This window comes from Oncorhynchus gorbuscha, linkage group LG02, assembly GCF_021184085.1.
Source record: "Oncorhynchus gorbuscha isolate QuinsamMale2020 ecotype Even-year linkage group LG02, OgorEven_v1.0, whole genome shotgun sequence".
NCBI classification, from domain to species: Eukaryota; Metazoa; Chordata; class Actinopteri; order Salmoniformes; family Salmonidae; genus Oncorhynchus; species Oncorhynchus gorbuscha.
The window spans coordinates 98979303-99005954 of record NC_060174.1 but is presented as its reverse complement, the minus strand read 5'-3'; the positions used below and the strand labels follow the sequence as shown (position 1 = coordinate 99005954).

The 26652-nt window shown below is 42.1% G+C and overlaps 1 protein-coding gene across 1 annotated transcript; it reads right to left on the bottom strand.

Annotated features, from left to right (window-relative positions):
- Positions 1–891: 891 nt before the first annotated feature.
- LOC124014116 (NEDD4 family-interacting protein 1-like) lies at positions 892–24948 on the bottom strand. Its single transcript, XM_046328839.1, has 7 exons — positions 24750–24948; positions 16338–16425; positions 15929–16059; positions 13217–13304; positions 12882–13006; positions 12182–12248; positions 892–1456 (listed from the first exon to the last, which is right to left on the bottom strand). Exons 1-7 carry the CDS (start codon positions 24777–24779, stop codon positions 1353–1355), a joined length of 633 nt encoding a protein of 210 aa, XP_046184795.1. The 5' UTR covers positions 24780–24948; the 3' UTR covers positions 892–1352.
- Between the last annotated feature and the right edge of the window lie 1704 nt (positions 24949–26652).

The following is a 26652-nucleotide window of genomic DNA, read 5'->3' as shown; positions in this document are numbered from 1 at the left end:
GATGCATTATTTCAGTCCCTCAAATGTTTATAAATAAATGTGTTGAACAAATTGTAGGTGTACCACAGTTCAGCCATGGTAGGCTAGCTGTTCTTGAAGATTAGCTATTGCAATCTTCAGACTTGAGCAATTTAGGTAAACATTGCAACATCGGGGAGAAGTGCACTTCAAACCATCAAACATTCTTTTGGTGAAGGCTCTTTCACTCTACAGCCAAATTAAGGAATCAGGGCATAAGCACATCAGCTTCTCCCTCACACTGTCCTTATAGATAGGGTAGTGAAAACACCAGGTAACTCAATTGATCATACGATACATTAAGGAACCACTCAGCACCTATATCTTCATGTGTATTACACCAGATTCACTGAGCAACCCCAAACATGGAGGGAACTATTCACTGCAGATGTGTACTCTACTACGCCAACATCCATCTCAACTACCTCCGTCTTACCCGCAGTAATACATTAGATACCCCAGAACGATTGTTAAATAACAAAATGCAGTAGACTGTAGAGATAGGTAATTATGGTGATAATAAACCGAATACTGATTTACAAGGGTTGTGTACAAAAACCTGTGCCAATCAAAACCATCGATGCAAGTTCAGGATTGATGAGTGTCAAATACGATTGGTACATAAACCTGAACAGTTCAACCAATTTTTGGTAGTCATGCAGGCCTCCCCCTTAAAAGAAGAGCTTTGTCTCAAGGTGACTCCCTGCTTAAATAAAAAGGTTAAATCAATTCCTCGGATACTCCTTAAAATGTCTGAAATGCACTGGCGAACCCTAGCAACAAGGTTCCAATGCCTACCTCGATCACTGTATTGTCTAGGATTTCCAAAGTGAAAATGACGCTTGAATACAAAATCATTCAGTTTTCTACACATTGAAGAAACATCTTAAGACACTTTAATTTCATTATCATATACACATCAAGAAAAAAGCACTGCTTTTGATAAATGACTCAATGCTCCGATCCACAGACAGAACTCAATGGTAGTGTCACAGGTTCAGCATACAGCTGAGCAGTCTCCATATCAAACACTTTGAAAGAGGTCAGAAAAAGACAAGACTACCCCCTATTGGCTAAGGGGCACAGTACATAACCATTGCTACAAACTTATAATAATATGTAAGGCATTATTTATACATCACAGACTTGATTGCAAATAGCACTTGACAAACCACTAATGATTGAATAGTTACAGAATTGTCAGCATCCACCAGTTTACATCAAGAGACCGAAAGTGTATCGTCTGATTCAACGGCAGCAAAACATTTCTCAGCCTCCCGTGACGGAGTTTAGAAGCCAGAGCAAACTTCTCTATAGAAGTCAGATTTCCACTTTTAGTAGATGAAAAGGACTCTGGTTCGCGGGAGAGTAGAAAACGAGTCAGCCATTTTGCGTATCTTGGCGTAGTTGATGAATCCTCTGAGGAAGAGCAGGAATCCTGGAAGACAGAATACAGGAGTCATTTTTCTAATGTTTTTTTGGGGCAGCAAGTCAACTCCCAGCATCAAACAAGGCATTCTTGCTAGTGTGAGTGTTAAATCTCCATGCATACTGTCCATTCAATAGATACTAGAGTTGAATGGTGGGAACACGGTTACCGAGATTTACCTCCCCAAACCACTCTTTTCCTGGGAAAAATAACTGCAAGAAACCGGTAAATTATAATACATTATTTATATGAACAGCAGGGCGTGAGCTGGAACTGTTAAATTATATGAGATGTCTAAATCGGTCTTCTCTACAGCCCCTGCATGATGAATCATCAACGCTCAGGATGGGCACAGACCCATCTCAGATTGGAGCGCAGTTCACAAATGCATGCAGATCTTCTCATCATGTTAACTGTTTTTCTTGTGACGGGTAGGCCTACATTTGCGGCAGCATAGTCTATAATATAAAGATCGAATGTGCATCTAATTTACCCAACTCCACCTGGCTTTCAGGGTCAGATTTTATTTAATGTAGAGATTTAATTTATTGCAGCTGCAGAGTTTTAAAAACAGCCCATCACTCAAATATCGTTGCTTTAAATCTCTCATTGCATCCAAAAGAGATAATCCAGTTCTAGAGTGATATATAGCCCTATATGTCCTGGCCTACCTCTTTCAGGGATTACATTTAATGCGGTATTAGCCTTATATGTTTTATAATTAATGATGGCTTATGAATAATAAGCTTCTAACTTATAGCCTCCGTCTCTTGTGCAATATGCAAGCACCTGTGCTCCACTAGCCTCGTAAAAAAAAAACGCTCCTTAGCTCTTGGAGTCCCATGCAGGAAAAGCTAGACTAGAATAGCTTGCTGGACATTTTTTATAGCAATAGACTATTCAAAGAGGTAGCAATTTTGTATGCTGAATGATAAATAAAGCAGCCAATAGAAATTACGGGTAGTTTGAAAGAGCAAACGCACGATTGCAGTAGGCTACAGCAGTTATATATTTAGACCCATAACTATTCAATTACCTTCGTCAAGAGAAGTGAGATCCTTCTCCATCTGATTCTAGACTTATAATATTCAAGGATGTCATTAGAATGACGAAGATAAGGACAACAAAACATATAATTTAACTGTTGAAAGCGAGGAAGAAATTAAACAATAGAGAGAGCCTACTAGGCTAATAACATTAGGAATATTGTGATAAATATATACACATTCTTCAAAGTAGCCACTCCTTGCCTTGAGAGAATTGCAAACTCTTGGCATTATCTCATCCAGCTTCACCTGGAATGCTTTTCAACAGTATTGGAGTTTCCACATATGCTGAGCACTTGTTGGCTGCTTTTCCTTCACTCTGCTGTCCAACTCAAACTATTTCAATTGCGTTGAAGTCAGCTGATTGCGGAGGCCAGGTCATCTGCTGCAGCACTGCATCACTCTTATTCTTTGTCAAAAAAACGTTTAATTTAACTAGGCAAGTCAGATAAGAACAAATTCTTATTTACAATGACGGCCTACACCAGCCAAACCCGGACGACGCTGGGCCAAATGTGCTCCGCCCTATGGGACTCCCAATCACGGCCGGTTGTGATACCCTGGTTCGAATCCAGGCTGTGTCTCTAGTGACGCCTCAAGCACTGAGATGCAGTGCCATAGATTGCTGCGCCACTTGGGAGGTGTGTTGGGTCATTGTCCTGTTGAAAAACAAATGATAGTGGGACTGAGTGCAAACCAGATGGGATGGCGTATCTCTGCAGAATGCTGTGGTAGCCATGCTGGTTAAGTGTGCATTGAATTCTAAATAAATCACAAGTGTCAACAGCAATGCACCCCCACACCACCTCCTCCATGCTTCATGGTGGGAACCACACATCAGATCACCCATTCACCTGCTCGGTCTCTCACAAAGACACAGCAGTTGGAAACAAAAATCTCAAATTTGGACAAATCGGACCAAAACGACAGATTTCCACCGGTCTAATGTCCATTGCTTGTGTTTCTTGGCCCAAGCAAGTCTTCTTATTATTGGCATCCTTCAGTAGTGGTTTATTTGCAACAATTTGATCATGAAGGCCTGATTCACACAGCCTCCTCTAAACAGTTCATGTGTAGGCTACTTGAACTCTGAAGCATTTATTTGGGCTGCCATTATCGGAGGCTGGTAACTCTAATGAACTGATCCTCTGCAGCAGAGGTAACTCTGGGTCTTCCTTTCCTGTGGCGGTCCCCATGAGAGACAGTTTCATCATAGCACTTGATGGTTTTTGCAACTGCTCTTGAAGAAATTATCAAAGTTCTTGACATATTTCAGAATGTCTGACCTTTGTGTCGTAACTTCTTTGGGATAGTGGGCGGTATTTTGACGTCCGGATGAAAAGCGTGCCCAAAGAAAACTGCCTGCTACTCAGGCCCAGAAGCTAGGATATGCATATAATTAGTAGATTTGGATAGAAAATCTAAAACTGTTAAAATAACGTCGGAGTATAACAGAACTGAAATGGCAGGCGAAACCCAGAGGACAAACCCCCCACACCACCCGAAAAGTAATCCTACCACTGATTTCAATGCCTGGCACTTTTATAATAGGGGAAATTGTGCCCGATTGCAGTTCCTAGGGCTTCCACTAGATGTCAGTCTTTAGAAAGCGTTTTAGAATGTTTTTTGGAAAAATGAGCCAGAAATTTTTGTTTTTCTAGGTGGCTCCCATTTTGGCTGTAGTGTTTCCACGCGCGTGAATGCGAGCGCGTTCTTTGGTACTTTTCTCCTGTAAAGACAACGATTCGCCGTCTTAAATTGTATTGTTTATTTGCGTATTAGGGTACGTAAGGATTGATTATAAACGTTGATTGACTTGTTTGGATTAGTTTATTGGTAACGTTTGGGATTCATTTTGTATGCATTCTGAAGGAGGGAAACCTGGTGGATTATTGACTGATGCGCGGCAGCTAAACTGAGTTAAGGATATAAGAAAAGGACTTTATGGAATAAAAAGGACCATTTGTAATGTAACTGGGACCTTTTGGAGTGCCAACAGAATAATATCTTCAAAGGTAAGGCAGATATTATATCGCTATTTCTGACTTTCAACTCCCTGGTTGAAAATGATTTGTTATGCTTTGTGTGCTGGGCGCTGTCCTCAGATAATCGCATGGTTTGCTTTCTGCCTTTTTGAAATATGACACGGCGGCTGGATTAACAAGTTAAGCTTTATTTTGATGTATTGCACTTGTGATTTCATGAAAAGTTTAATATTTATCGAAATATAATTTGAATTTGTCGCTCTCAAATTCACAGGAAATTCTCGAAAACACTAGCGTACCACTAATCTGCAAGAAGTTAAAGTAATGGACTGTCATTTCACTTTCCTTATTTGAGCTGTTCTTGCCTTAATATGGTCTTTTACCAAATAGGGCCATCTTCTGTATACCACCCCAAACATGTCACAACAACTGATTGTCTCAAATCCATTAAGGAAAGAAATTCCACAACATACAGTGATCGCTATATAAATAGTCATATTAAACATTCATGAAAATACAAGTGTCTCACATGTATCGAACACCTAGAATCTTGCTAATCCAACTGCGTTGTCAGATTTAAAAAAGGAATTACTGCGAAAGAATACAATGCGATTATCTGAGCATAGAGCCCCATAAAACATTTTTTTTAACCAGCACAGGCGTAACATAATCCCAAACTGCATTAAAATAAATAGTTTACCTTTGACGATCTTCGTCTGTTTGCAATTCCAATGCTCATTACCCTTTGCTTGATAGAATCAGTTTTTATAGCATGACACAAAACATTTTGTTGAACCGCTTGTGACACATTCCAGGTAAATAACCCACACAGAACGTGACTTTTCTAGTCATGTTTGGTCTCACTGCAATCAACTCGTTTGTTCGTAACACAATCAAATGTGATGGGCCATTTCGCGGGATGTATTGACTGAAAGAAACCGATTTGAAGACAACAAGTCATGACATCATTGTGCTCCAATGATTTGCCCGCTGTTTCGTTGATTGACTGTCTGTTAACCCAATGACCACTGGTCGTCTTGAAAACTAGCTGGGTAGATAGCCAATGAGCTGAGCTAAACGGCAATACACCATGTTTATGTGTTGCAAGACCAACCCATGTAGTAAGCTCCAGCGTAAAGTGAGTCATTTGCTATTGAAGTTTCATACCGGAAGGAGAAACACGTTACGCACTGCATTGTTTGGTGAACGCGCAGATTCAGCTGTTTATATATCAAGCATTACTGCGACTAAGTCAGGGACAGCTAAATCTAAGTCTAGATATACAGATGTACACACAATTTTAGAATAAATTGATTGGGAAGGTGTGACAGATTGTTGTAGGACGATTCATTTTGCGATTGTGGAGGAATATTTTTTGAACGGGAGAGGACATCGTTTTGGACTGGTAAGTTCTTATCATGCTAATGCTATTTGAAATTAATAATATAAAATATTGTCATTAAAAAAATTTTTTTTAGAAGCAATATATAAACATGTAATGTCATGAAATGTGAGATGCGTGTGTCTACCGCCCCACCCCAACCCACATGAAATAGCCTATTTGAGGCTGTTTAGGAGAAGGCAGGACCACATCAATGGCCAAAGTGAAATGGAGACGGTAGATACAGCTGGTCTGTCATAATATAATAGAGACAGTAGATCTAGCAGGTAATAATAATAATAATAAGATAATATATTCAACCTTCAACTCTCTATATATGGGGTGGCAGGGTAGCCTAGTGGTTAGAGCGTTGGACTAGTAACCGAAAGGTTGCAAGTTCGAATCCCCGAGCTGACAAGGTACAAATCTGTCGTTCTGCCCCTGGACAGGCAGTTAACCCACTGTTCCTAGGCCGTCATTGAAAATAAGAAGTTGTTCTTAACTGACTTGCCTAGTAAAATAAAGGTAAAATTAAAATATCTGTTTATTATACCTGTTGATACAGAGCTCATATGTGAAACCATTCTAACTGAACATTTTCTTTCACAGTGACACGGACACCGAATGGGAGTCTTATCCGGTGTCCTGTGTGAATTTAAGTATATTCTCTCTCTCGGAGGACCTGATCCCTAGGACCATGCGTCAGGACTACCTGGCATGATGACTCCTTGCTGTCCCCAGTCCACCTGGCCTTGCCACTGTTCCAGTTTCAACTGTTCTGCCTGCGGCTACGGAACCCTAAACTGTTCATTTTTACTCGAGGTGCTGTCCTGTTGCACCCTCTACAACCACTGTGATCTCCACCCGGCACAGCCAGAAGAGGACTGGCCACCCCTCAGCCAGGTTCCTCTCTAGGTTTCTTCCTAGGTTTTTGCCTTTCTAGGGAGTTTTTCCTAGCCACCATGCTTCTACACCTGCATTGCTTGCTGTTTGGGGTTTTAGGCTGGGGCTATATAAATTGATTTGATTGAGGACTGAGAGTCTTCCAAATATTGAACGTGTGTAAATAGATACCCATGTTATTTTGTAAATGTATGTATGTATACAAAAAAATATATTATATATATATATTTTTCATATATTTTTTAATCAATAATTATTAGAATACCATTTTGGCATTTTGTATATAGATATTTGTTTCAAAATGTATACCTTCACCAATTTGGCCACTTGGGTACATTTGGGCTACTTGTGTGGGACACCTGGGTGACTTCATGATAAATGTCATGTAGCACACTCATTTTGGAAGTTATCATTCTGAAACTTTGCACAAGTACTGTTGCCCTCTTGTATTTCTCACTGAAATTGTCCCCATATATTTTTCACTGAAATTGTCCTCATCATCCTATCTGAATGTTTGTTTTATCTTGTTCATTTTAAAGATACAAAAATAAAACAATGAAAAAAATATGATTTTTATTTTTTATCTAAACCAGAACTATTGTGTTATACTCTCCTACATTCAATTCACATGTACACAAACTTCAGAGTGTTTTCTTTCAAATGGTACCACTAATATGCATATCCTTGGTTCTGTGAGCTACAGGCTGTTAGATTTGGGTATGTCTTCAGGCAGAAATTGCACAAAATAGGGGGGGGGGGGGGGCTGTAAAGAGGTTAATGAAGCTGCCAGTTGAGGACTTGTGAGGAATCTGTTTCTCAAAGTAGAAACTAATGTACTTGTCCTCCTGCTCAGCTGTGCAGCGGGGCCTCTCACTTCTATTCTGGTTAAAGCCAATTTCCGCTGTTCTGTGAAGGGAGTAGAACACAGCTTGTAAGAGATCTTCAGTTTCTTGGCAATTTCTCACAAGGAAGAGCCTTCATTTCTCAGAACAAGAATAGACTGACGAGTTTCAGAAGAAAGTACTTTGTTTCTGGTCATTTTGAGGCTGTAATCGAACCCACAAGGGCTGATGCTCCAGATTCAACGAGCCTAAATGCGGACAGTTATATTGCTTCTGTAAATCAGGACAGTTTTCAGATGTGCTAACATACTTGCAAAAGGGTTTTCTAATGATCAATTAGCCTTTTAAAATTATAAACCTGGATTAGCTATTACAATGTGCCATTGGAACACAGGAGTGACGGTTGCTGATAATGTGTACATACATCTGTACACCTATTTAGGTATTCCTTTAAAAAAAAAAAAGTTGTTTCCAGCCACAATAGTCATTCAGAACATTAACAATGTCTAAACTATTTTTGATCAATGTTATTTTAAAATGGACAAAAAAAAGGTGAGTCTTTCAAAAACAAGGATATTTAAGTGACCCCACTTTTGAATGGTAGTGTGTGTGTCAGCTTACCAATTATACAAATAGGCCCTACTATATTTCCAAATTAAAATCGAATTCTCTAGCTAACTTTGTAGGCCACATGTGCGGACCCAGAATCGCATGTTCTCTCCCTGCGTTATCATGGTTTGAACGATGTGCCTAATTCAAGTCCATATAATACAGTAATACAGTTCACACTCAAAAAGATTGGCCTACTGAAGATAGTTTCATTTAATTGATTTACCCAAGAGAACATATAAGATACATCTATGGGCTTTTCTGTTGTGCAGAAAATCATATATGTATTGGATAACACTACAATCATTTGGGCTTGAGCTCATTAAAATGTCATTCATGTATGGCTCAGGAAGCTTCAGGCTTGAATTAATCAAATCCAGGCATATAAAAAGTATTTAGTCAGCCACCAATTGTGCAAGGTCTCCCACTTAAAAAGATGAGGCCTGTAATTTTCATCATAGGTACACTTCAACTATGACAGACAAAATAAGAAAAGAAAATCCAGAAAATCACATTGTAGGATTTTTAATGAATTTATTTGTAAATTATGGTGGAAAATAAGTATTTCTGGCTTTCAGACCTGTAACTTCTTTATGAGGCTCCTCTGTCCTCCACTTGTTACCTGTATTAATGGCACCTGTTTGAACTTGTTATCAGTATAAAAGACACCTGTCCACAACCTCAAACAGTCACACTCCAAACTCCACTATGGCCAAGACCAAAGAGTTGTCAAAGGACACCAGTAACAAAATTGTAGACCTGCACCAGGCTGGGAAGACTGAATCTGCAATAGGTAAGCAGCTTGGTTTGAAGAAATCAACTCTGGGAGCAAAATTAGGAAATGGAAGACATACAAGACCACTGATCATCTTCCTCGATCTGGGGCTCCACGCAATATCTCACCCCATGGGGTCAAAATGATCACAAGAACGATGAGCAAAAGTCCCAGAACCACTTGGGGGGGACCTAGTGAATGACCTGCAGAGAGCTGGGACCAAAGTAACAAAGTCTACCATCAGTAACACACTACGCTGCCAGGGACTCAAATCCTGCAGTGCCAGACGTGTCCCCCTGCTTAAGCACCGCCCAGGCAACGAAGGAGTGGCTTCGTAAGAAGCATTTCAAGGTCCTGGAGGGCCTAGCCAGTCTCCAGATCTCAACCCCATAGAAAATCTTTGGAGGGAGTTGAAAGTCTGTGTTGCCCAGCAACAGCCCCAAAAAAATCACTGCTCTAGAGGAGATCTGCATGGAGGAATGGGCCAAAATCCAGCAACAGTGTGAAAACCTTGAAGGCTTACAGAAAACTTTTGACCTCTGTCATTACCAACAAATGGGTATATAACAAAGTATTGAGAAACTTTTGTTATTGACCAAATACTTATTTTCCACCATAATTTGCAAATAAATTCATTACAAATCCTAATGTAATTTTCTGGATTTTTTTCTCTCTCATTTTGTCTGTCATAGTTGAAGTGTACCTATGATGAAAAATACAGGCCACTCATCTTTTTAAGTGGGAGAACTTGCACAATAATGGTGGCTGACTAAATACTTTCTTGCCCCACTGTACCTATTTATATGCTTTAATTATTATTTAATGCTTTTGAATGACACTTCCATTTTTTTAGCGGGAAATACTGGGTTAATTTGCTGCTCTTTTGTTTAATCTAACGAGACCCTGCTGTAAATCAAACAGACAACAGATCAACATAAATTCTCCAGGGATATTAGATCCAACGTGGATCCAGGCACAACTGTCTTCACCGGCATAACGAATGAAACACTTAAATATTCTGGACATTCCTCACAAGCACCTTTTTCCCAGCACTTGGACTGTTGTTGCATCGCATGTGCTTCCACAACAGCTGTTCATCACGTGACTGTCATTCTGAAAATGTCTTCCTGTATCACCATGTAACTAATCAGCTGGACACCCAACTGCGCATCCAACAAGTATTATGCATAATTAAAGAAAAACCACGTTAATGACAGTATAGATTTAGGTTTTAAGCATCAAAGGTGACTTCCAGTTAGAAGCATTTGATTTCGCAATGCATACATGATTATGTGCCCATGAAAACAGTTTTCACCCCGTAACATAAGGAGACACAAAATGTTAAGTAGTTACACTGAATTTCTGAGATCTCTATAGAAAAAAATATATATATAAATATACACTGCTCAAAAAAATAAAGGGAACACTTAAACAACACAATGTAACTCAAAGTCAAATCACACTTCTGTGAAATCAAACTGTCCACTTAGGAAGCAACACTGATTGACAATACATTTCACATGCTGTTGTGCAAATGGAATAGACAACAGGTGGAAATTATAGGCAATTAGCAAGACACCCCCAATAAAGGAGTGGTTCTGCAGGTGGTGACCACAGACCACTTCTCAGTTCCTATGCTTCCTGGCTGATGTTTTGGTCACTTTTGAATGCTTGGCGGTGCTTTCACTCTAGTGGTAGCATAAGACGGAGTCTACAACCCACACAAGTGGCCCAGGTAGTGCAGCACATCCAGGTTGGCACATCAATGCGAGCTGTGGCAAGAATGTTTGCTGTGTCTGTCAGCATAGTGTCCAGAGCATGGAGGCGCTACCAGGAGACAGGCCAGTACATCAGGAGACGTGGAGGAGGCCGTAGGAGGGCAACAACCCAGCAGCAGGACAGCTACCGCCGCCTTTGTGCAAAGAGGAGCACTGCCAGAGCCCTGCAAAATGACCTCCAGCAGGCCACAAATGTGCATGTGTCTGCTCAAACGGTCAGAAACACGACTCCATGAGGGCCCGATTTCCACAGGTGGGGGTTGTTCTTACAACCAAACACCGTGCAGGACGTTTTTAATTTGCCAGAGAACACCAAGATTGGCAAATTCGCCACTGGCGACTTGTGTTCTTTACAGATGAAAGCAGGTTCACACTGAGCACGTGACAGACGTGACAGTCTGGAGCCGCCGTGGAGAACGTTCTGCTGCCTGCAACATCCTCCAGCATGACCAATTTGGCGGTGGGTCGGTCATGGTGTGGGGAGGGCATTTCTTTGGGGGGGCCGCACAGCCCTCTATGTGCTCGCCAGAGGTAGCCTGACTGCCATTAGGTACCGAGATGAGATCCTCAGACCGCTTGTGAGACCATAGGCTGGTGCGGTTGGCCCTGGGTTCCTCCTAATGCAAGACAATGCTAGACCTCATGTGGCTGGAGTGTGTCAGCAGTTCTTGCAAGAGGAAGGCATTGATGCTATGGACTGGCCCACCCGTTCTCCAGACCTGAATCCAATTGAGCACATCTGGGACGTCATGTCTCGCTCCATCCACCAACGCCACACACACACACACTACTGAGCCTCATTTTGACTTGTTTTAAGGACATTACATCAAAGTTGGATCAGCCTGTAGTGTGGTTTTCCACTTTAATTTTGCCTGGGACTCCAAATCCAGACCTCCATGGGTTGATACATTTTATTTCCATTGATAATTTGTGATTTTGTTGTCGGCACATTCAACTATGTAAATAAAAAAGTATTTAATAAGAATATTTAATTCATTCAGATCTAGGATGTTTTATTTTAGTGTTCCCTTTATTTTTTTGAGCAGTGTATATAAATAAAAAAACTGTCCGATAGTTAACTGATTATTGCTTAATATATGATATCATTTACATTGCCTTAAACGCACGGTTTATGTTATGTTTTATGTAACAATGACAAATCCATCAACATAGGTTTTAAAAGCAACTCATGAATTTTTATTGAAAATAGCTCTGATCCCCATTTATTTATTAATGTAAATGAAAATAAACTGGAAGATTATTATCAATGACTTAACAGCTGTAACAAGTTGTCCAGTGTAGGAAATCCTCACTGGTACCCTAATTTATAAGACCCCTCTAAACCAATGCAACAATGCATTTACATGTCTAGTACTACAATTGAAAACAATAAACAGAGAAGTGGTTGTACCTACCCATTACCAGGAACACCCACCACAGCCAGTACTGCCCATCAAAGTACCCAGGGAAGTAGGTGGAAAACTGGGTAAAAAAACAAACATTAACAGATAAGTTGACCACTCAGAGTAAACATGAACATGATCTTGGGTTCTGGAAGAGGGAAACCTACATCAAACTGAAGTACTTTGCCATCCGATCACTACTCCAAGATGCCAACTTTGATTGTTGGGAAAGAGCTCAAGTTAAGCATGTCACTGCAGTGTTTTACACTCGCTGTGTATCCTGTGCATGTGACAATAAAACTTGAAACTAAAGCTCAGAGGGCGTTGGTAGTGTTATCTTGTGTAAAATAAATAAATATATATATATAGGCACGCACTAAATATTGCCTGGCCACACCCACAGACGGTAGTTTCTCCTCTGCAATGAGTCTGGATCTGAGTACCTCCCTGACCCTTCACCATGGGTTGGGACAAAGCCACGTGGGTAAAGCGGAGGTTAGAAAATGCATTATTTGCTTTGATACACGGATTAGTTAGAGACGATCCAAATCGTGCCCCTAGTCACCACAAACAACTTCAAATGATTGCAGTCTCAGACTAAAGAATGTAGCAATCTACAGAACAGCGGAATCATTTAGCGGGTGTTGTCAGGCTACTGTAAATATGCTCCCAATAGTTGAATGGGTAAACTGAAATGTTAGTGATATGTTACCCGGACGATGAGGATCCACTTGATGAGTGACAGGCCGAAGCCAGAGATGGCTCCGTAGCGGCCAGCTGCTGAGGTGGTCAGACAGAAGGACAGGAAGAAACCGATCCAGTTGAAGAGGAATGCCACTGAAGAGTAGAGAGAAGGGGCTTTAAAAACAGACCTGTGCATATGGTCGAATAGGATGGGCTGTTTCAACACAAATACTATTCTTAGATCACATCAATACCTTTATCATCAAATAAATACATGACGCGCCTCTTCATTTTGCTGGGTGTATTATACTAAACCCAGTCTTCACCAAGGTGGAGAAGATTCAACGTCAAGATGTGACTTACTAAAAAAGGTCAACATGAAAATCCCATCGTTGCCCATGTGTAACTGGTCCGCATCCTCAAAGTCATCCCTGGCTGCAAAGTCATCATCCTGCAGAGATAAAGAAATGGTGGAGAATATCATCAAGGCATTTTTAATGATGGAAACCTCATAGCACTATATCAACCAAGACAGCAAACATTTATGCTACGAACACGCTCTTCTCTTTACATTGCCCTAATGTAGTGGATGTACAAGTTATTCAGCTGGAGATGTTTCAATTCAAATTGTCATTTTCATTTTAAATTAACCTTTATTTAAACTAGGCAAGTCAATTATGAATAAATTCTTATTTCCAATGATGGCCTACCCCGGCCAAACCCTAACAACGCTGGGCCAACTGTGCACCACCGCCCTATGGGACTCCTGATCACTACTGGTTGTGTTACAGCCCGGGATTAAACCAGGGTCTGTAGTGACGCCTCTAGCACTGCAATGCAGTGCCTTAGACGGCTGTACCACTCGGGAGTCAATGTAGTTCTAAGAATAACATTTAATGTCCCATCAGGAAATACAGCACTACCGCTCTACAGGCCGACAAACGGGTCTCTGCAAATGGCTGCCACATCCTTTTCTTATGGTACTATTCTATTCCACACACGTCCACAGCATTACTGTAGAGTGAGTACATCAAAAGTCTCCAACCGTTCCATGCTGTACACATAGCACGCAGTGTGGCAAAAATACAGACAGTCATTTAAATGGACGACAAGTAAGCTGGTAAGGCAAAAACTTTCCCACTAGAGGGCATAGATGAGCCATCGCTCTCAGGGCGTGTCCGACAGTGATTATTAGGGCGTGCCTGCCAACAACGCGTGACCCACCATTTCAAAACAGACTCGACCTATACCGAGTACAGTATACAGTGCTTTCGGAGAGTATTCAGACCACGTGACTTTTTACACATTACAGCCTTATTCTAAAATGGATTAAATCTACACACAATACCCTGTAATAACAAAGCAAAAACCGTTTGACATTTTTGCTAATTTATTAAAAATACGAACCTTAAAAAGCTCACATTGACATAAGTATTCAGACCCTTTACTCAGTACTTTGTTGAAGCACATTTGGCAGCAATTACAGCACTGAGTCTTCTAGGATATGACGCTACAATCTTGGCACATCTGTAATTGGGGAGTTTCTCCCATTCTTCTCTGCAGAACCTCTCAAGCGCTGTCAGGTTGGATGGGGAGCATTGCTGCACAGCTATTTTCAGGTCTCTCCAGAGATGCTCGATCTGGTTCAAGTCCGGGCTCTGGCTGGGCCACTCAAGAACATTCAGAGACTTGTCCCAAAGCCATTCCTGCGTGGTCTTAGCTGTGTGCTTAGGGCCGTTGTCCTGTTGGAAGGTGAACCTTCACCCCAGGCTGAGGTCCTGAGCAGGTTTTCGTCAAGGAGCTCTCTGTACTTTGCTCTGCTCATCTTTGCCTCAATCCTGACTAATCTCCCAGTCCCTGCCGCTGAAAAACACCCCCACAGCATGATGCTGCCACCACCATGCTTCACCGTAGGGATGGTGCCAGGTTTCCTTCACATGAGACACTTGACATTCAAGCCAAAGAGTTCAATCTTGATTTCATCAGACCAGAGAATCTTGTTTCTCCTAGTCAGAGTCAGAGTCTTTAGGTGGCTTTTGGCAAAGCTCCAAGGAGGCTCTGTGGCTTTTACTAAGGAATGGATTCCGTCTTGCCAATCTACCATAAAGGCCGGATTAGTAGATTGCTGTGGAGTTGGGAGAATCTGCCATCAGTACAACTATCTCCACAGAGGAACTCTAGAGATCTGTCAGAGAGACCATGGACCTTCTCCTCCGATTGCTCAGTTTGGCCGGGCGGCCAGCTCAAAGAGGAGTCTCGGTGGTTCCAAACTTCTTCCATTTAAGAATGATGGAGGCCACTGTGTTCTTGGAGACCTTCAATGCTGCAGGAATGTTTTGGTACCCTTCCCTAGACCTGTGCTTGACATAATCCTGTCCCGGAGCTCTACAGAGAGTTCCTTCGACCTCATGGCTTGGTTTTTGCTCTGACATGCACTGTCAACTGTGGAACCTTATATAGACAGGTGTGCCTCTTTCCAAATCATGTCCAATCAATTTAAATCACAGGTGGACTCCAATCAAGTTGTAGAAACATCTCAAGGATGATCAATGGAAACAGGATGCACCTGATTCTCAATTTCAAGTCTCATAGCAAAGGGTCTGAATGCCGATGTAAATAATATGTGTTTTTATTTTTAATACATTTGCAAACATTTCTAAAAACCTGTTGTTGCGTTGTCATTATGGGGTATTATGTTTAGATTGACGAGGATATCCATTTTAGAATAAGGCTGTAACGTATCAAAATGTGGAACAAGTCTGAATACTTTCCAGAAGGCACTGTATACCTACACACATCCATGGTTAAACAGGCCTACTTTTATATTATGTGCAATGGGGTTAATGGAGTCACTTTCAGAAACGAGCCTGCATCCAACTCAATGTAAATAGTACACAAAAAAACTGAGGCAAGTTCAGTTACTTGGGAAATCAGCCACGCCAATAGACAGGGACTGAATTCCTTTCTGCCACACCCACAACACTGAGGAACAACACAGAATCTGGATGAACAGAAAATAGTCCAGCAAAACCACAAGGGATGTCTATGTGGAGTTTATAGTGCTGGAAGACTCACCCTTTCAGAAACCAAGGGAACATGGACTTCAGCCTTGGTTCTCTCTGCCTCGTCATAGGAAGGGAGAGTTGTGGCCACGTTGTATGATGGTGGCTTGGGGAACCCCCCGTCCTCTTTGTAGTCAAAATAAGCTAAGAGAGGTAAATAAGTTAAATAAGCTACTGTGTTACACTTGAGTGCCATATATCCCTTTTTGGTAGGCTAATTGCTATAACACCATAAGTAAACCTAATGCTAGGCTAGCAGGGAAATCTCCTCTGTCAAGCATCTTTTTTTATGACTTGTCCTAGTTTAGTTCTATACTGTAAATGTCCAATGACTCTGGGGGCAAAGGTAAAGACATTGACCCCAGGCCGACCCATAACACTCCACTGTGATGGGAGTATTTGTGTATGCATTGAACTATTACCTGCATTATCTGCTGCAATGCTGCTGTAAGGGGGTGGGGCTTCAGCTGCCACCTGGAGAACCTCCTCTGGCTCCTCTTCATTGGGCAGCTGAATAGGGGAAGAGTCAATAAACTGGTTATGCCTAGCTGACAGAGAACATCAACATGACCTAGTGAAGAGATCAGTTCAAGCCCTGGAGATACTGCTCTTGTTTTATTCAGGCTCTAAGCTAAAGGGTCAGGCGAGTGCATATTATAGCAGACTTCTGGACCAGAGCACAAAATACCGAACACTGGCCGTTCTCAGTAGATCACCTGCTGGGTGACGAACTGTCGCGATTCAGCATGTAGAATCATCAGGAAATTAACAGAAAATGAAGGCTGATGTTCTGTAATCAGAAGAGACGAGGCTGTGCACTGCTGATGTTTGCTGTTTCGTTCCCTCTCGTCTAATAAAAAGTAGAAGTGGTCACACTCGGTTTCAGCATCACGCTTTGACAGAAACTCACACGACCACCTACTTATTTGACAAAATGGCAAGCAGACAGTTCCATTTTGGCTGTTATTTCTTTCATTATCATAACAGGTCGCTGAACGATCTATGGGAACTCCTTCCCCTTCACGTGATATGATTGAAAAAGCATAATATCAAAGAAGTTTAGTCACGCCACGCACTTACAGTACCCAGGTGACGATCACTATAAAATGAGGTATGGTGCGACTAACTGTTTTCCTCACCATCCCGGAGTGCAACTTCAACTGCCCCAAACAGAACTTGATCATTCCCAAAATTAAAATACAATTTCTTTTATTTTGATGTTTAGATATGCCAACATGGGGCTAGGACTAGGTCATTTGCAGGGCTTTTAAGGTAATTGGTGTTTATGTCATAACCTTCATTTGTTAAGAAAAACTTTTAGCATCTCGTGGTATATTGTTTAATTTATTTTGTGACATGAGTCTTTTATATCAAAATATCACAGATGAGACAAATGTTCACCTGCCCCTTTAAGGGCGGGAGGTTACCGTAGTAATGTGACTCCAGTAATGTTTGTGCCTCTGACTAGTATCCGGGGTGCTTCTCTTCCCTAGCAGTTGAAACTAAACATTGAAAAACAACCTAGCTTGTGAACAAAACAATATAAATAGCCAAGGAACACAAGCTCAAAGTCTCACTTCTGTAGACTGTATGCCTGTGCGCAGCAATTCTAAAAATGAATCTGTCACTCAGCACTTCACGTGTGCGCACACAATCCTCAGCCAGGCAGTGTTGCAGCGCGAGGCAGAAATGCTTTCAACATTTTACCGTGTGCAGTCGGTTCAGGAGATACAACCATATTCTCTAGAATACCATAGTAGCTAGCCATAGCATACAGACAATGCAAATGGCACAGCAACTCCCTGCACGCGAAATATCCGCTGGCGGACCCGCAGACGAGCTGGGACAGTCAAATGTCCATTCTAATAGACCTACTTGCCCAACATTGGAATGATATTCTAATATTATACATTTTCATAACCTAAATCATTACATATGCGATGCCGAGCCAGACATAGCACTGTTTGAAACCTGGACGTTTTACAATGCATATCTTACCTTGCTTTTAATAGACTACATCCCAAATCCGACCACAGAAACAAAGCAGACTTTCTGATATGCCATTGAAAGCATTCTTCTACTGCCCAAAGTCAGTAAGGCAGAATTCTATTGTTGCATCTTCAGATATTCTCTAAGTTTCTACCATTAGTCTGTATATCCGTCCCTGTTGCATTATAAAAACTGCTCGCATCAGGTACGTGTTAGAGAATGGTTTTTAAACATTTTAGGACGCCCTTAATTTCGAGCCCTGGCTGTGAGTAGTTGATTTATTGGTTTGTTTTGTTATTAAAAAGTTAGATGTATTTTTCCCCCACACACAAAAAAATACAAATAAAACTTTGTACAGCGTAAGAACTTTGAGCATGGACATCCAGACATATCCTCCAACATAGCACACATACTATTTGATTGTGTATCTCACAAGCTACAACACAGAACTAAATGGGTTCACAAGCCATCACTTCCCAGTTTTAGGAATTGTTGATTTTGATCTAATCTAGACCCCCTCTGTCGTTGTTGTGCTGGCCCATACTAGCTAACTTGTATTGCCAAACCCAGACAAAGCTGGGCCAATTGTGCGCCGCACTATGGGACTCCCAAACTGCGACTTGTATGCTCTAGTCGGCTGGCCCTCGCTACATATTCGTCGCCAGACCCACTGGCTCCAGGTCATCTACAAGGCCATGCAAGGTAAAGCTCCACCTCATCTCAGTTCACTGGTCACGATGGCAACACCCATCCGTAGCACGCGCTCCAGCAGGTGTATCTCACTGATCATCCCTAAAGCCAACACCTCATTCGGCCGCCTTTCGTTCCAGTACTCTGCTGCCTGTGACTGGAACAAATTGCAAAAATCGCTGAAGTTGGAGACTTATCTCCCTCACCAACTTCAAACATCAGCTATCTGAGCAGCTAACCGATTGCTGCAGCTGTACATAATCTATTGGTAAATAGCCCACCCATTTTCTCCTACCTCATCCCCACAGTTTTTATTAATTTACTTTTCTACTCTTTTGCACACCAATATCTCTACCTGTACATGATCATCTGATCATTTATCACTCCAGTGTTAAACTGCAATATTGTAATTATTCGCCTACCTCCTCATGCCTTTTGCTCACATTGTATATAGACTCCCCTTTTTTTTCTACTGTGTTATTGACTTGTTAATTGTTTACTCCATGTGTAACTCTGTGTTGTCTGTTCACACTGCTATGCTTTATCTTGGCCAGGTCACAGTTGCAATTGAGAACTTGTTCTCAACTAGCCTACCTGGTTAAATAAAGGTGAAAAAAAAAAACACGGCCTGAGGTTCGAATCCAGGCTGTATCACCAGGGACTGTAGTGATGCCTCTTGCACTGAGATGCAGTGCCTTACACCGTCTAAGGTCTACCCTTAAGCACATCCTGGCCAGGCTTCCCATGCTAGTACCAAACCCCTACATCTGAACAGAGCGTGGTTGCGGAATCGGATGACACTGACGTACTGTCCAAAAGAGCCTCCTACTCTTATGACAGACTATGAGCACTAATGATGATGATGATGCTGCTGTCATGTACCATAGCTCTAGTATCGTCTAAGCCTGCCGGTCTGGTAGCGACGGTCGACCAGAAAATACATTTGTCTGAAATATTTCAGATGGCAAGCAGGAACTTCAACGTGGAACATGCACCTACTGCCATGGCATCCACATCCAAGTTTGATTAATTCAGTTTTTTAAAAGACAGACATCATCCCCTTCAAAAATTCAGCCTACTCCAAGGCACTTGGTTTTGGCCATTTCCCCCATGTGGATAAATCATTTGCTTCACTTGTCCTGCCTGCTTTTCTCTCTTTTCAGACAAAGAGCTGCCTAACAAACAATGCAGGGCATCTGATTGCATCCTACGCAGGACACATGACAGCACTGCTTCAGCCAAAAGGCTTAGCAATTCAGCAGCGATAGTGGCCTTCAATTAGAAGGAACTGCAGGAACGCAGAGAAGCACAGATGGAGCTTTAACTGGGATTCCAAGAAACCAGTCTCAAACACTCAGCCCTACCGAAGAGGTGGAGCACAATATAGACCAAGATGCAGAAGCGCACCATATGCAGGCGGCGTCCCCTCTGCACCACAGCGTGCAGAGCCTCGGTCCTGATGGTGCGTTTCTGCATCTTGGGCTATGTAGTGAAACACTGTTTCCTTGAGCACCACCTTTCCAGCTGGAAAAGGTCAACGAGTGTTACACACTCTACGTAAGGCTACACACTAGAACATATTTTGACTCCCACACTTTAGGAGGGTCTTAAACATCAGCTCACAACCCTGCTCAAAAGCAAACCCTTTGCTCAGAAATCTCCTTGCTCCTGAAAAAACATGGAATTGAAGAAGTAGAACCAGCACAACAAAACTGCAGGATCTACGCAATATTTTTTGGTGCCAAATCTGAGATTTGAGTTCTACCCTTCAGCCTTTCAGCAAGTGCATAAGTGAAGCGCTAGCCCCCCCCCCCCCCCAATCGCCAAGCAGGTGTCAGGGTCCTGAACTACTTAGACGATTGGCTAATATGTGCAGGGTCACAAAGTCTTGGCACACACATCCATGGTCCCACCACCTCTGAGTTGGGACTAACAATGAACTTGGAAAATAGTTCTCTCAGTGTGTGCAGTTCCTATTTTCAATGAAGGCCTAGGAACGGTGGGTTAACTGCTTTGTTCAGGGGTAGAACGACAGATTTTTACCTTGTCAGCTCGGGGGATTCAAACCTGCAAAATTACAGTTAACTCGTCCAACGCTCTAACCACCTGCCTCTCATTGCACTCCAGGAGGAGCCTGCCTGTTACGCGAATGCAGTAAAGAAGCCAAGGTAAGTTGCTAGCTAGCATTAAACTAATCTTATAAAAACAATCAATCATAATCACTAGTTAACTACACATGGTTGATGATATTACTAGTCTATCTAGAGTGTCCTGCGTTGCATATAATCGATGCGGTAGGCATTCGCGAAAAAGGACTGTCGTTGCTCCAACGTGTACCTAACCATAAACATCAATGCCTTTCTTAAACTCAATACACAAGTACATATTTCTAAACATGCATATTTAGTTAATATTGCCTGCTAACGTGAATTTCTTTGTCACTTTTCTTGCAACAGAGTCAGGGGATATGCAGCAGTTTGGGCCGCCTGGCTCGTTGCGAACTGTGTGAAGACTTTCTTCCTAACAAAGAGACAACGTCGCCAAACGGGGGTTGATTTAAAAAAAAGCACAATATTTGCGAAAAAAAAAGCACAATATTTGCACAACTGTACCTAACCATAAGCATTAATGCCTTTCTTAAAATATATAGGCAGAAGTATATATTTTTAAACCTGCATATTTAGCTAAAAGAAATCCAGGTTAGCAGGCAATATTAACCAGGTGAAATTGTGTCACTTCTCTTGCGTTCATTGCACGCAGAGTCAGGGTATATGCAACAGTTTGGGCCGCCTGGCTCATTGCGAACTAATTTGCCAGAACGTTACGTAATTATGACATAACATTGAAGGTTGTGCAATGTAACAGGAATATTTAGACTCATGGATGCCACCCATTAGATAAAATATGGAACAGTTCCGTATTTCACTGAAAGAATAAATGTTTTGTTTTCGAGATGATAGTTTCCGGATTCAACCATATTAATGACCTCGTATTTCTGTGTGTTATGTTATAATTAAGTCTATTATTTCATAGAGCAGTCGGACTGAGCGATGGTAGGCACCAGCAGGCTCGTAAGCATTCATTCAAACAGAAATTTTGTGCGTTTTGTCAGCAGCTCTTCGTAATGCTTCAAGAATTGCGCCGTTTATTACTTCAAGCCTAAACTCCCGAGATTAGGCTGGTGTAACCGATGTGAAATGGCTAGCTAGTTAGCGGGGTGCACGCTAATAGCATTTCAAACGTCACTCGCTCGGAGACTTGGAGTAGTTGTTCCCCTTGCTCTGCATGGGTAACGCTGCTTCGAGGGTGGCTGTTGTCGATGTGTTCCTGGTTCGAGCCCAGGGAGGAGCGAGGAGAGGGACGGAAGCTATACTGTTACACTGGCAATACTAAAGTGCCCATAAGAACATCCAATAGTCAAAGGTATATGAAATACAAATCGTATAGAGAGAAATAGTCCTATAATAACTACAACCTAAAACGTCTTACTTGGGAATATTGAAGACTGATATGAAAGCTGGTGGTTCCTTTTAACATGTTCTCATGTTCTGAGCAAGAAACTTAAACACTAGCTTTCTTATATGGCAAATATTGCACTTTTACTTTCTTCTCCAACACTTTGCAATATTTAAACCAAATTGAACATGTTTCATTATTTATTTTTAGGCTAAATTTATTTTATTGATGTATTATATTAAGTTAAAATAAGTGTTCATTCAGTATTGTTGTAATTGTCATTATTACAAATAAATCAAACAATTTCTTAATTTAAAAAATATATATTTTATTTATTTATTTATTATTAGTATTATTATTATTCATTTTGTTAATTATTATTATTTATTTTTTTAAGTCGGCCGATTAATTGGTATCGGCTTTTTTTTGGGGTCCTCCAATAATCGGTATCGGCGTAATAATCGGTCAACCTCTAGTCAGCACCATGGACAAAGGCTCACATCGATGAGCTGGAGCTCAAGGTGATTCACTTTGCACTCTGGCACTTCCTCCCAGTACTGAGAGGACGGATACGGGACAGAGAACACAACCGGTGGTTTCACACATCAACTGCACCAGGTAACTACTGCTTTGGGCAAACAGACACCTCACATTCTTCAGAGCAATATTTTATTTATCAGTTATTTTACCAGGTAAGTTGACTGAGAACACGTTTTCATTTGCAGCAACGACCTGGGGAATAGTTACAGGGGAGAGGAGGGGGATGAATGAGCCAATTGTAAACTGGGGATTATTAGGTGACCGTGATGGTTTGAGGGCAAGATTGGGAATTTAGCCAGGACACCGGGGTTAACACCCCTAATCTTACGATAAGTGCCATGGGATCTTTAATGTCCTCAGAGAGTCAGGACACCCGTTTAACATCCCATCCGAAAGACGGCACCCGACAAAGGGCAATGTCCCCAATCACTGCCCTAGGGCATTGGGATATTTTTATTTATTTTTTAGACCAGAGGAAAGAGTGCCTCCTACTGGCCATCCAACACCACTTCCAGCAGCATCTGGTCTCCCATCCAGGAACTGACCAGAACCAACCCTGCTTAGCTTCAGAAGCAAGCCAACAGTGGTATGCAGGGTGGTTTGCTGCTGGCAAATACACCTGCCAGGGGTGGAGAATCAGGCAGCAGGCCTCTCTCCAGAGGAGGTCCACTTCCTTCAGACTGGAGGATATATCTCACAGTAGTGGCAATATCTGGGCACGATTCAGAAGGGCCGTTGCCAATCTGTTAGCATCGCAAGACTCAACCCATTGTCCTATGTTGTTCTCCATAAAGGGTCCAGCAGGTGTGTTCTCTGGAGTGATGAATCACGCTTAATTAAACATCAGGCAGTCAGAAGGACAAATCTGAGTTTGGCGTATGCCAGGAGAACGCTACCTACCCTAAAGCATAATGCCAAAATGTACACTTTGGTGGAGGAGGAATCATGGTTTGGGCTAGGCCCCTTAGTTCCAGTGAAGGGAAATCTTAAAGCTACAGCATACAACTACATTCTAGACAATTCTGTGCTTCCAACTTTATGGCAAGTTTTGGGACAGCCCTTTCCTGTTTCAGCATGCCAATGCACCCGTGCACAAAGCAAGGTCCATGGATAAATGGTTTGTCGAGATCAGTGTGGAAGAACTTGACTGACCTGCACAGAACCCAGACCTCAACCCAATCTTACACCTTTGGGATGAATTGGAGCACCAACTACAAACCAGGCCTAATCAACTAACATCAAGGCCTGCAGCAATGTTCCAACATATAGTGGAAAGCCTTCTCAGAAGAGTGGAAGCTGCTATAGCAACAAAGGTGGGACCAACTCCATATTATGCCCATGATTTTAGAATGAGATGTTCTATGAGCAGTTGTCCACATACTTTTGGTCATGTTGAGCGGCGCAGCGGCCTAAGGCACTGCCTCTCAGTGCTAAAGGCGTCACTACACACCTGGGTTCAAACCTAGGCAGAAGCTAGCCATGACCGGGAGACCCACGAGGCAGCGCACAATTGGTCCAGTGTCGTCCGGGTTGGGCCGGCAAAGATGTCCTTGTCCCATCACGCTCTAGCCACTCCTTGTGGCGGGCTGGGCGTATGCACGCTGACCTCGGTCGTCAGTTATATGGTGTTTCCTTCGACACATAGGTGTGGTTAGCTTCCGGGTTAAGCGAACAGTGTGTCAAGAAGCTGTGCGGCTTGACAGGGTCATGTTTCGGGGGAGGACGCATGGCTCTCCGTACGGGAGTTGCAGCGATGGGACTAGACTAACTACTACCAATTGGATAACACGAAATTGGGGAGACATGGGAGTAAATGTAAAAAATATAAAATAAAATGTAGTGTAGCTTGTTAGCTAGCATTATTAGCTAACGTTAGTTACACTATCAAAACATTACCATTACGAAAGTTGACCAAGTTAGCAAAAATGCATTGCTAACCAAGAAAACGACTAACATGTTAATGTAGCTATAAAGCATCATGACGTGTTTATATTAACTTGTTAACTGACGTTTCAATCATGGTGCCATTCAAAACAACGAGGCCTAGCTAGAGCCATCCCATCACCAGTGTTTCTTGCAAACCTCGTAACTAACGTTTGCTAGCTGTTAGCTAATGCTTGCCAACGTTAACTCAAAGACACGACAAACGTTTTACTCACCTGCTGATATCTAGCGCTTGGCTCAGACATCCTGATATGAACAGAGGAAATTCCTTGTATTTAAACAATAAATCAATTAGATTATCACCAATGTAACGTTATTCAATTCTGAAATTATAGCTGTAATGTAAACTCTTTCCTCGGGACACTGTCTCTGCTCAGGTCCCTCCCCTCGTTGTTTCTTCTTCGTCTTGTTCTTCTTCTTTGTGATTGGGCTGGCAGATCGCATCCAACGTTTAAGGTGCATACACCGCCACCTACTGTACTGGAGTGTGAGGCCAATCACGGCCTACTTACATCACCTTATCTTCATTAATCCTGTTCCTATAAGAAAGTGAAACAGAGTCCTAGACACCACTTCACTCCCCCCAAACTACAACCCTTTCACATAATCTCTCCCTATCTACTTCATACAGTTCACAAAATATCAACACACGCTCCACTGTTTCCTCCACTAAACACTCAGACCTGTTTCATGTCTCCTTATCATCCACAATGTTGCATTCAAACCTGCGATCCCAAACTGTAGTCTACTCCACACAACTTCCTCTCTCCTACATCCCATACTCCCCACCTCTTCCTTTACTGACTGGTGCGCACAATGAAACTGCCTTCCCTTACTACAAGCATCCCACTCCCTTTGCCAAAGACTGAGCCCTTTTGCCTGGATCAAGGACTTGACTTCCCTGCGGCCCAGCGGGACCTGAAAATCTACTCCCTCCCTCCTCACAGCACACTTATATCAAATATGTTTTATTTCTAAACCAAGATAGACCTCAAACTGTCGTTTCAAACGGGAACAAATGAGCCATAGTCGGCAACACAAGCAATGGGGTTAGCAGAACCAAGCAGGAGCTAGAGAGATCCTATTAGCGCATTCATTTGCACATTTCATATTAGCGCATTCATTTGCAAATGTCCTATTAGCGCATTCATTTGCAAATTTCCTATTAGCGCATTCATTTGCAAATGTCCTATTAGCGCATTCATTTGCAAATGTCCTATTAGCGCATTCATTTGCAAATGTCCTATTAGCGCATTCGTTTGCAAATTTCCTTTGGGGAATTCCTACTAAACGCACATTTTATTTGAATTAGCAGAATGTCAGCCAAAATCCATCTCGTTCCATCTTCTCCTACTGCCGGCCCACATGTTTGGTAGTGAGTGGAAACGCCAACCGGATGCTCACTATTACATCTGGTGAAATATCTATCTGCCTATGCTGCGTTCACATGGTACGAGATAGATGATGATAAGCAGCAAACCGGGTGCCATTGTTTTCAATGAGAGCACAACGGTAAATGCCATTGAAGCTTGCGGTGAATGCTGTCAGCCACCACTAGACAGGACTTGCCGCCAATGTTAGGATATTTCTACTTTTGTCGTCTGGTCTGCTGTCGGGTTGTTTTCTTTCAGATATTGATTTGCACCGATTGTTTACTGAAATCACCATAGCAACACGTACTGTCGTGTTTGCATTATTTTGCTGTCACTCTCTTTCTTGATTTCTCATCCCACTATGCTGACAGGTATGACGTTTTAGCGTCCCTCGTCTAAATGCAGCATTAGTCACCAAATCGGCCTTCTCATTACCCTCCACACCCACATGGGCAGGAACCCAGTAAAAGCTTACCACCACTCCTATCCTCTCCAATCCCATTAACAGACGGAGTGGTTTCACCTCCTCCACCCATCTCAAACCAATTGGCATCAACTTGGCCGCATACACTGACACATAATCAGTTAACCTGCTTACATACTCTAATATTGAAATCGGGGATATACACCCCTCACCCCAGCCTACCACTGACTGTAGCCTTTGAACCATCTGTATATGTCCTTAAAAACAAATAAAACCGATTATAATATAATAATAATATATGCCATTTAGCAGACGCTTTTA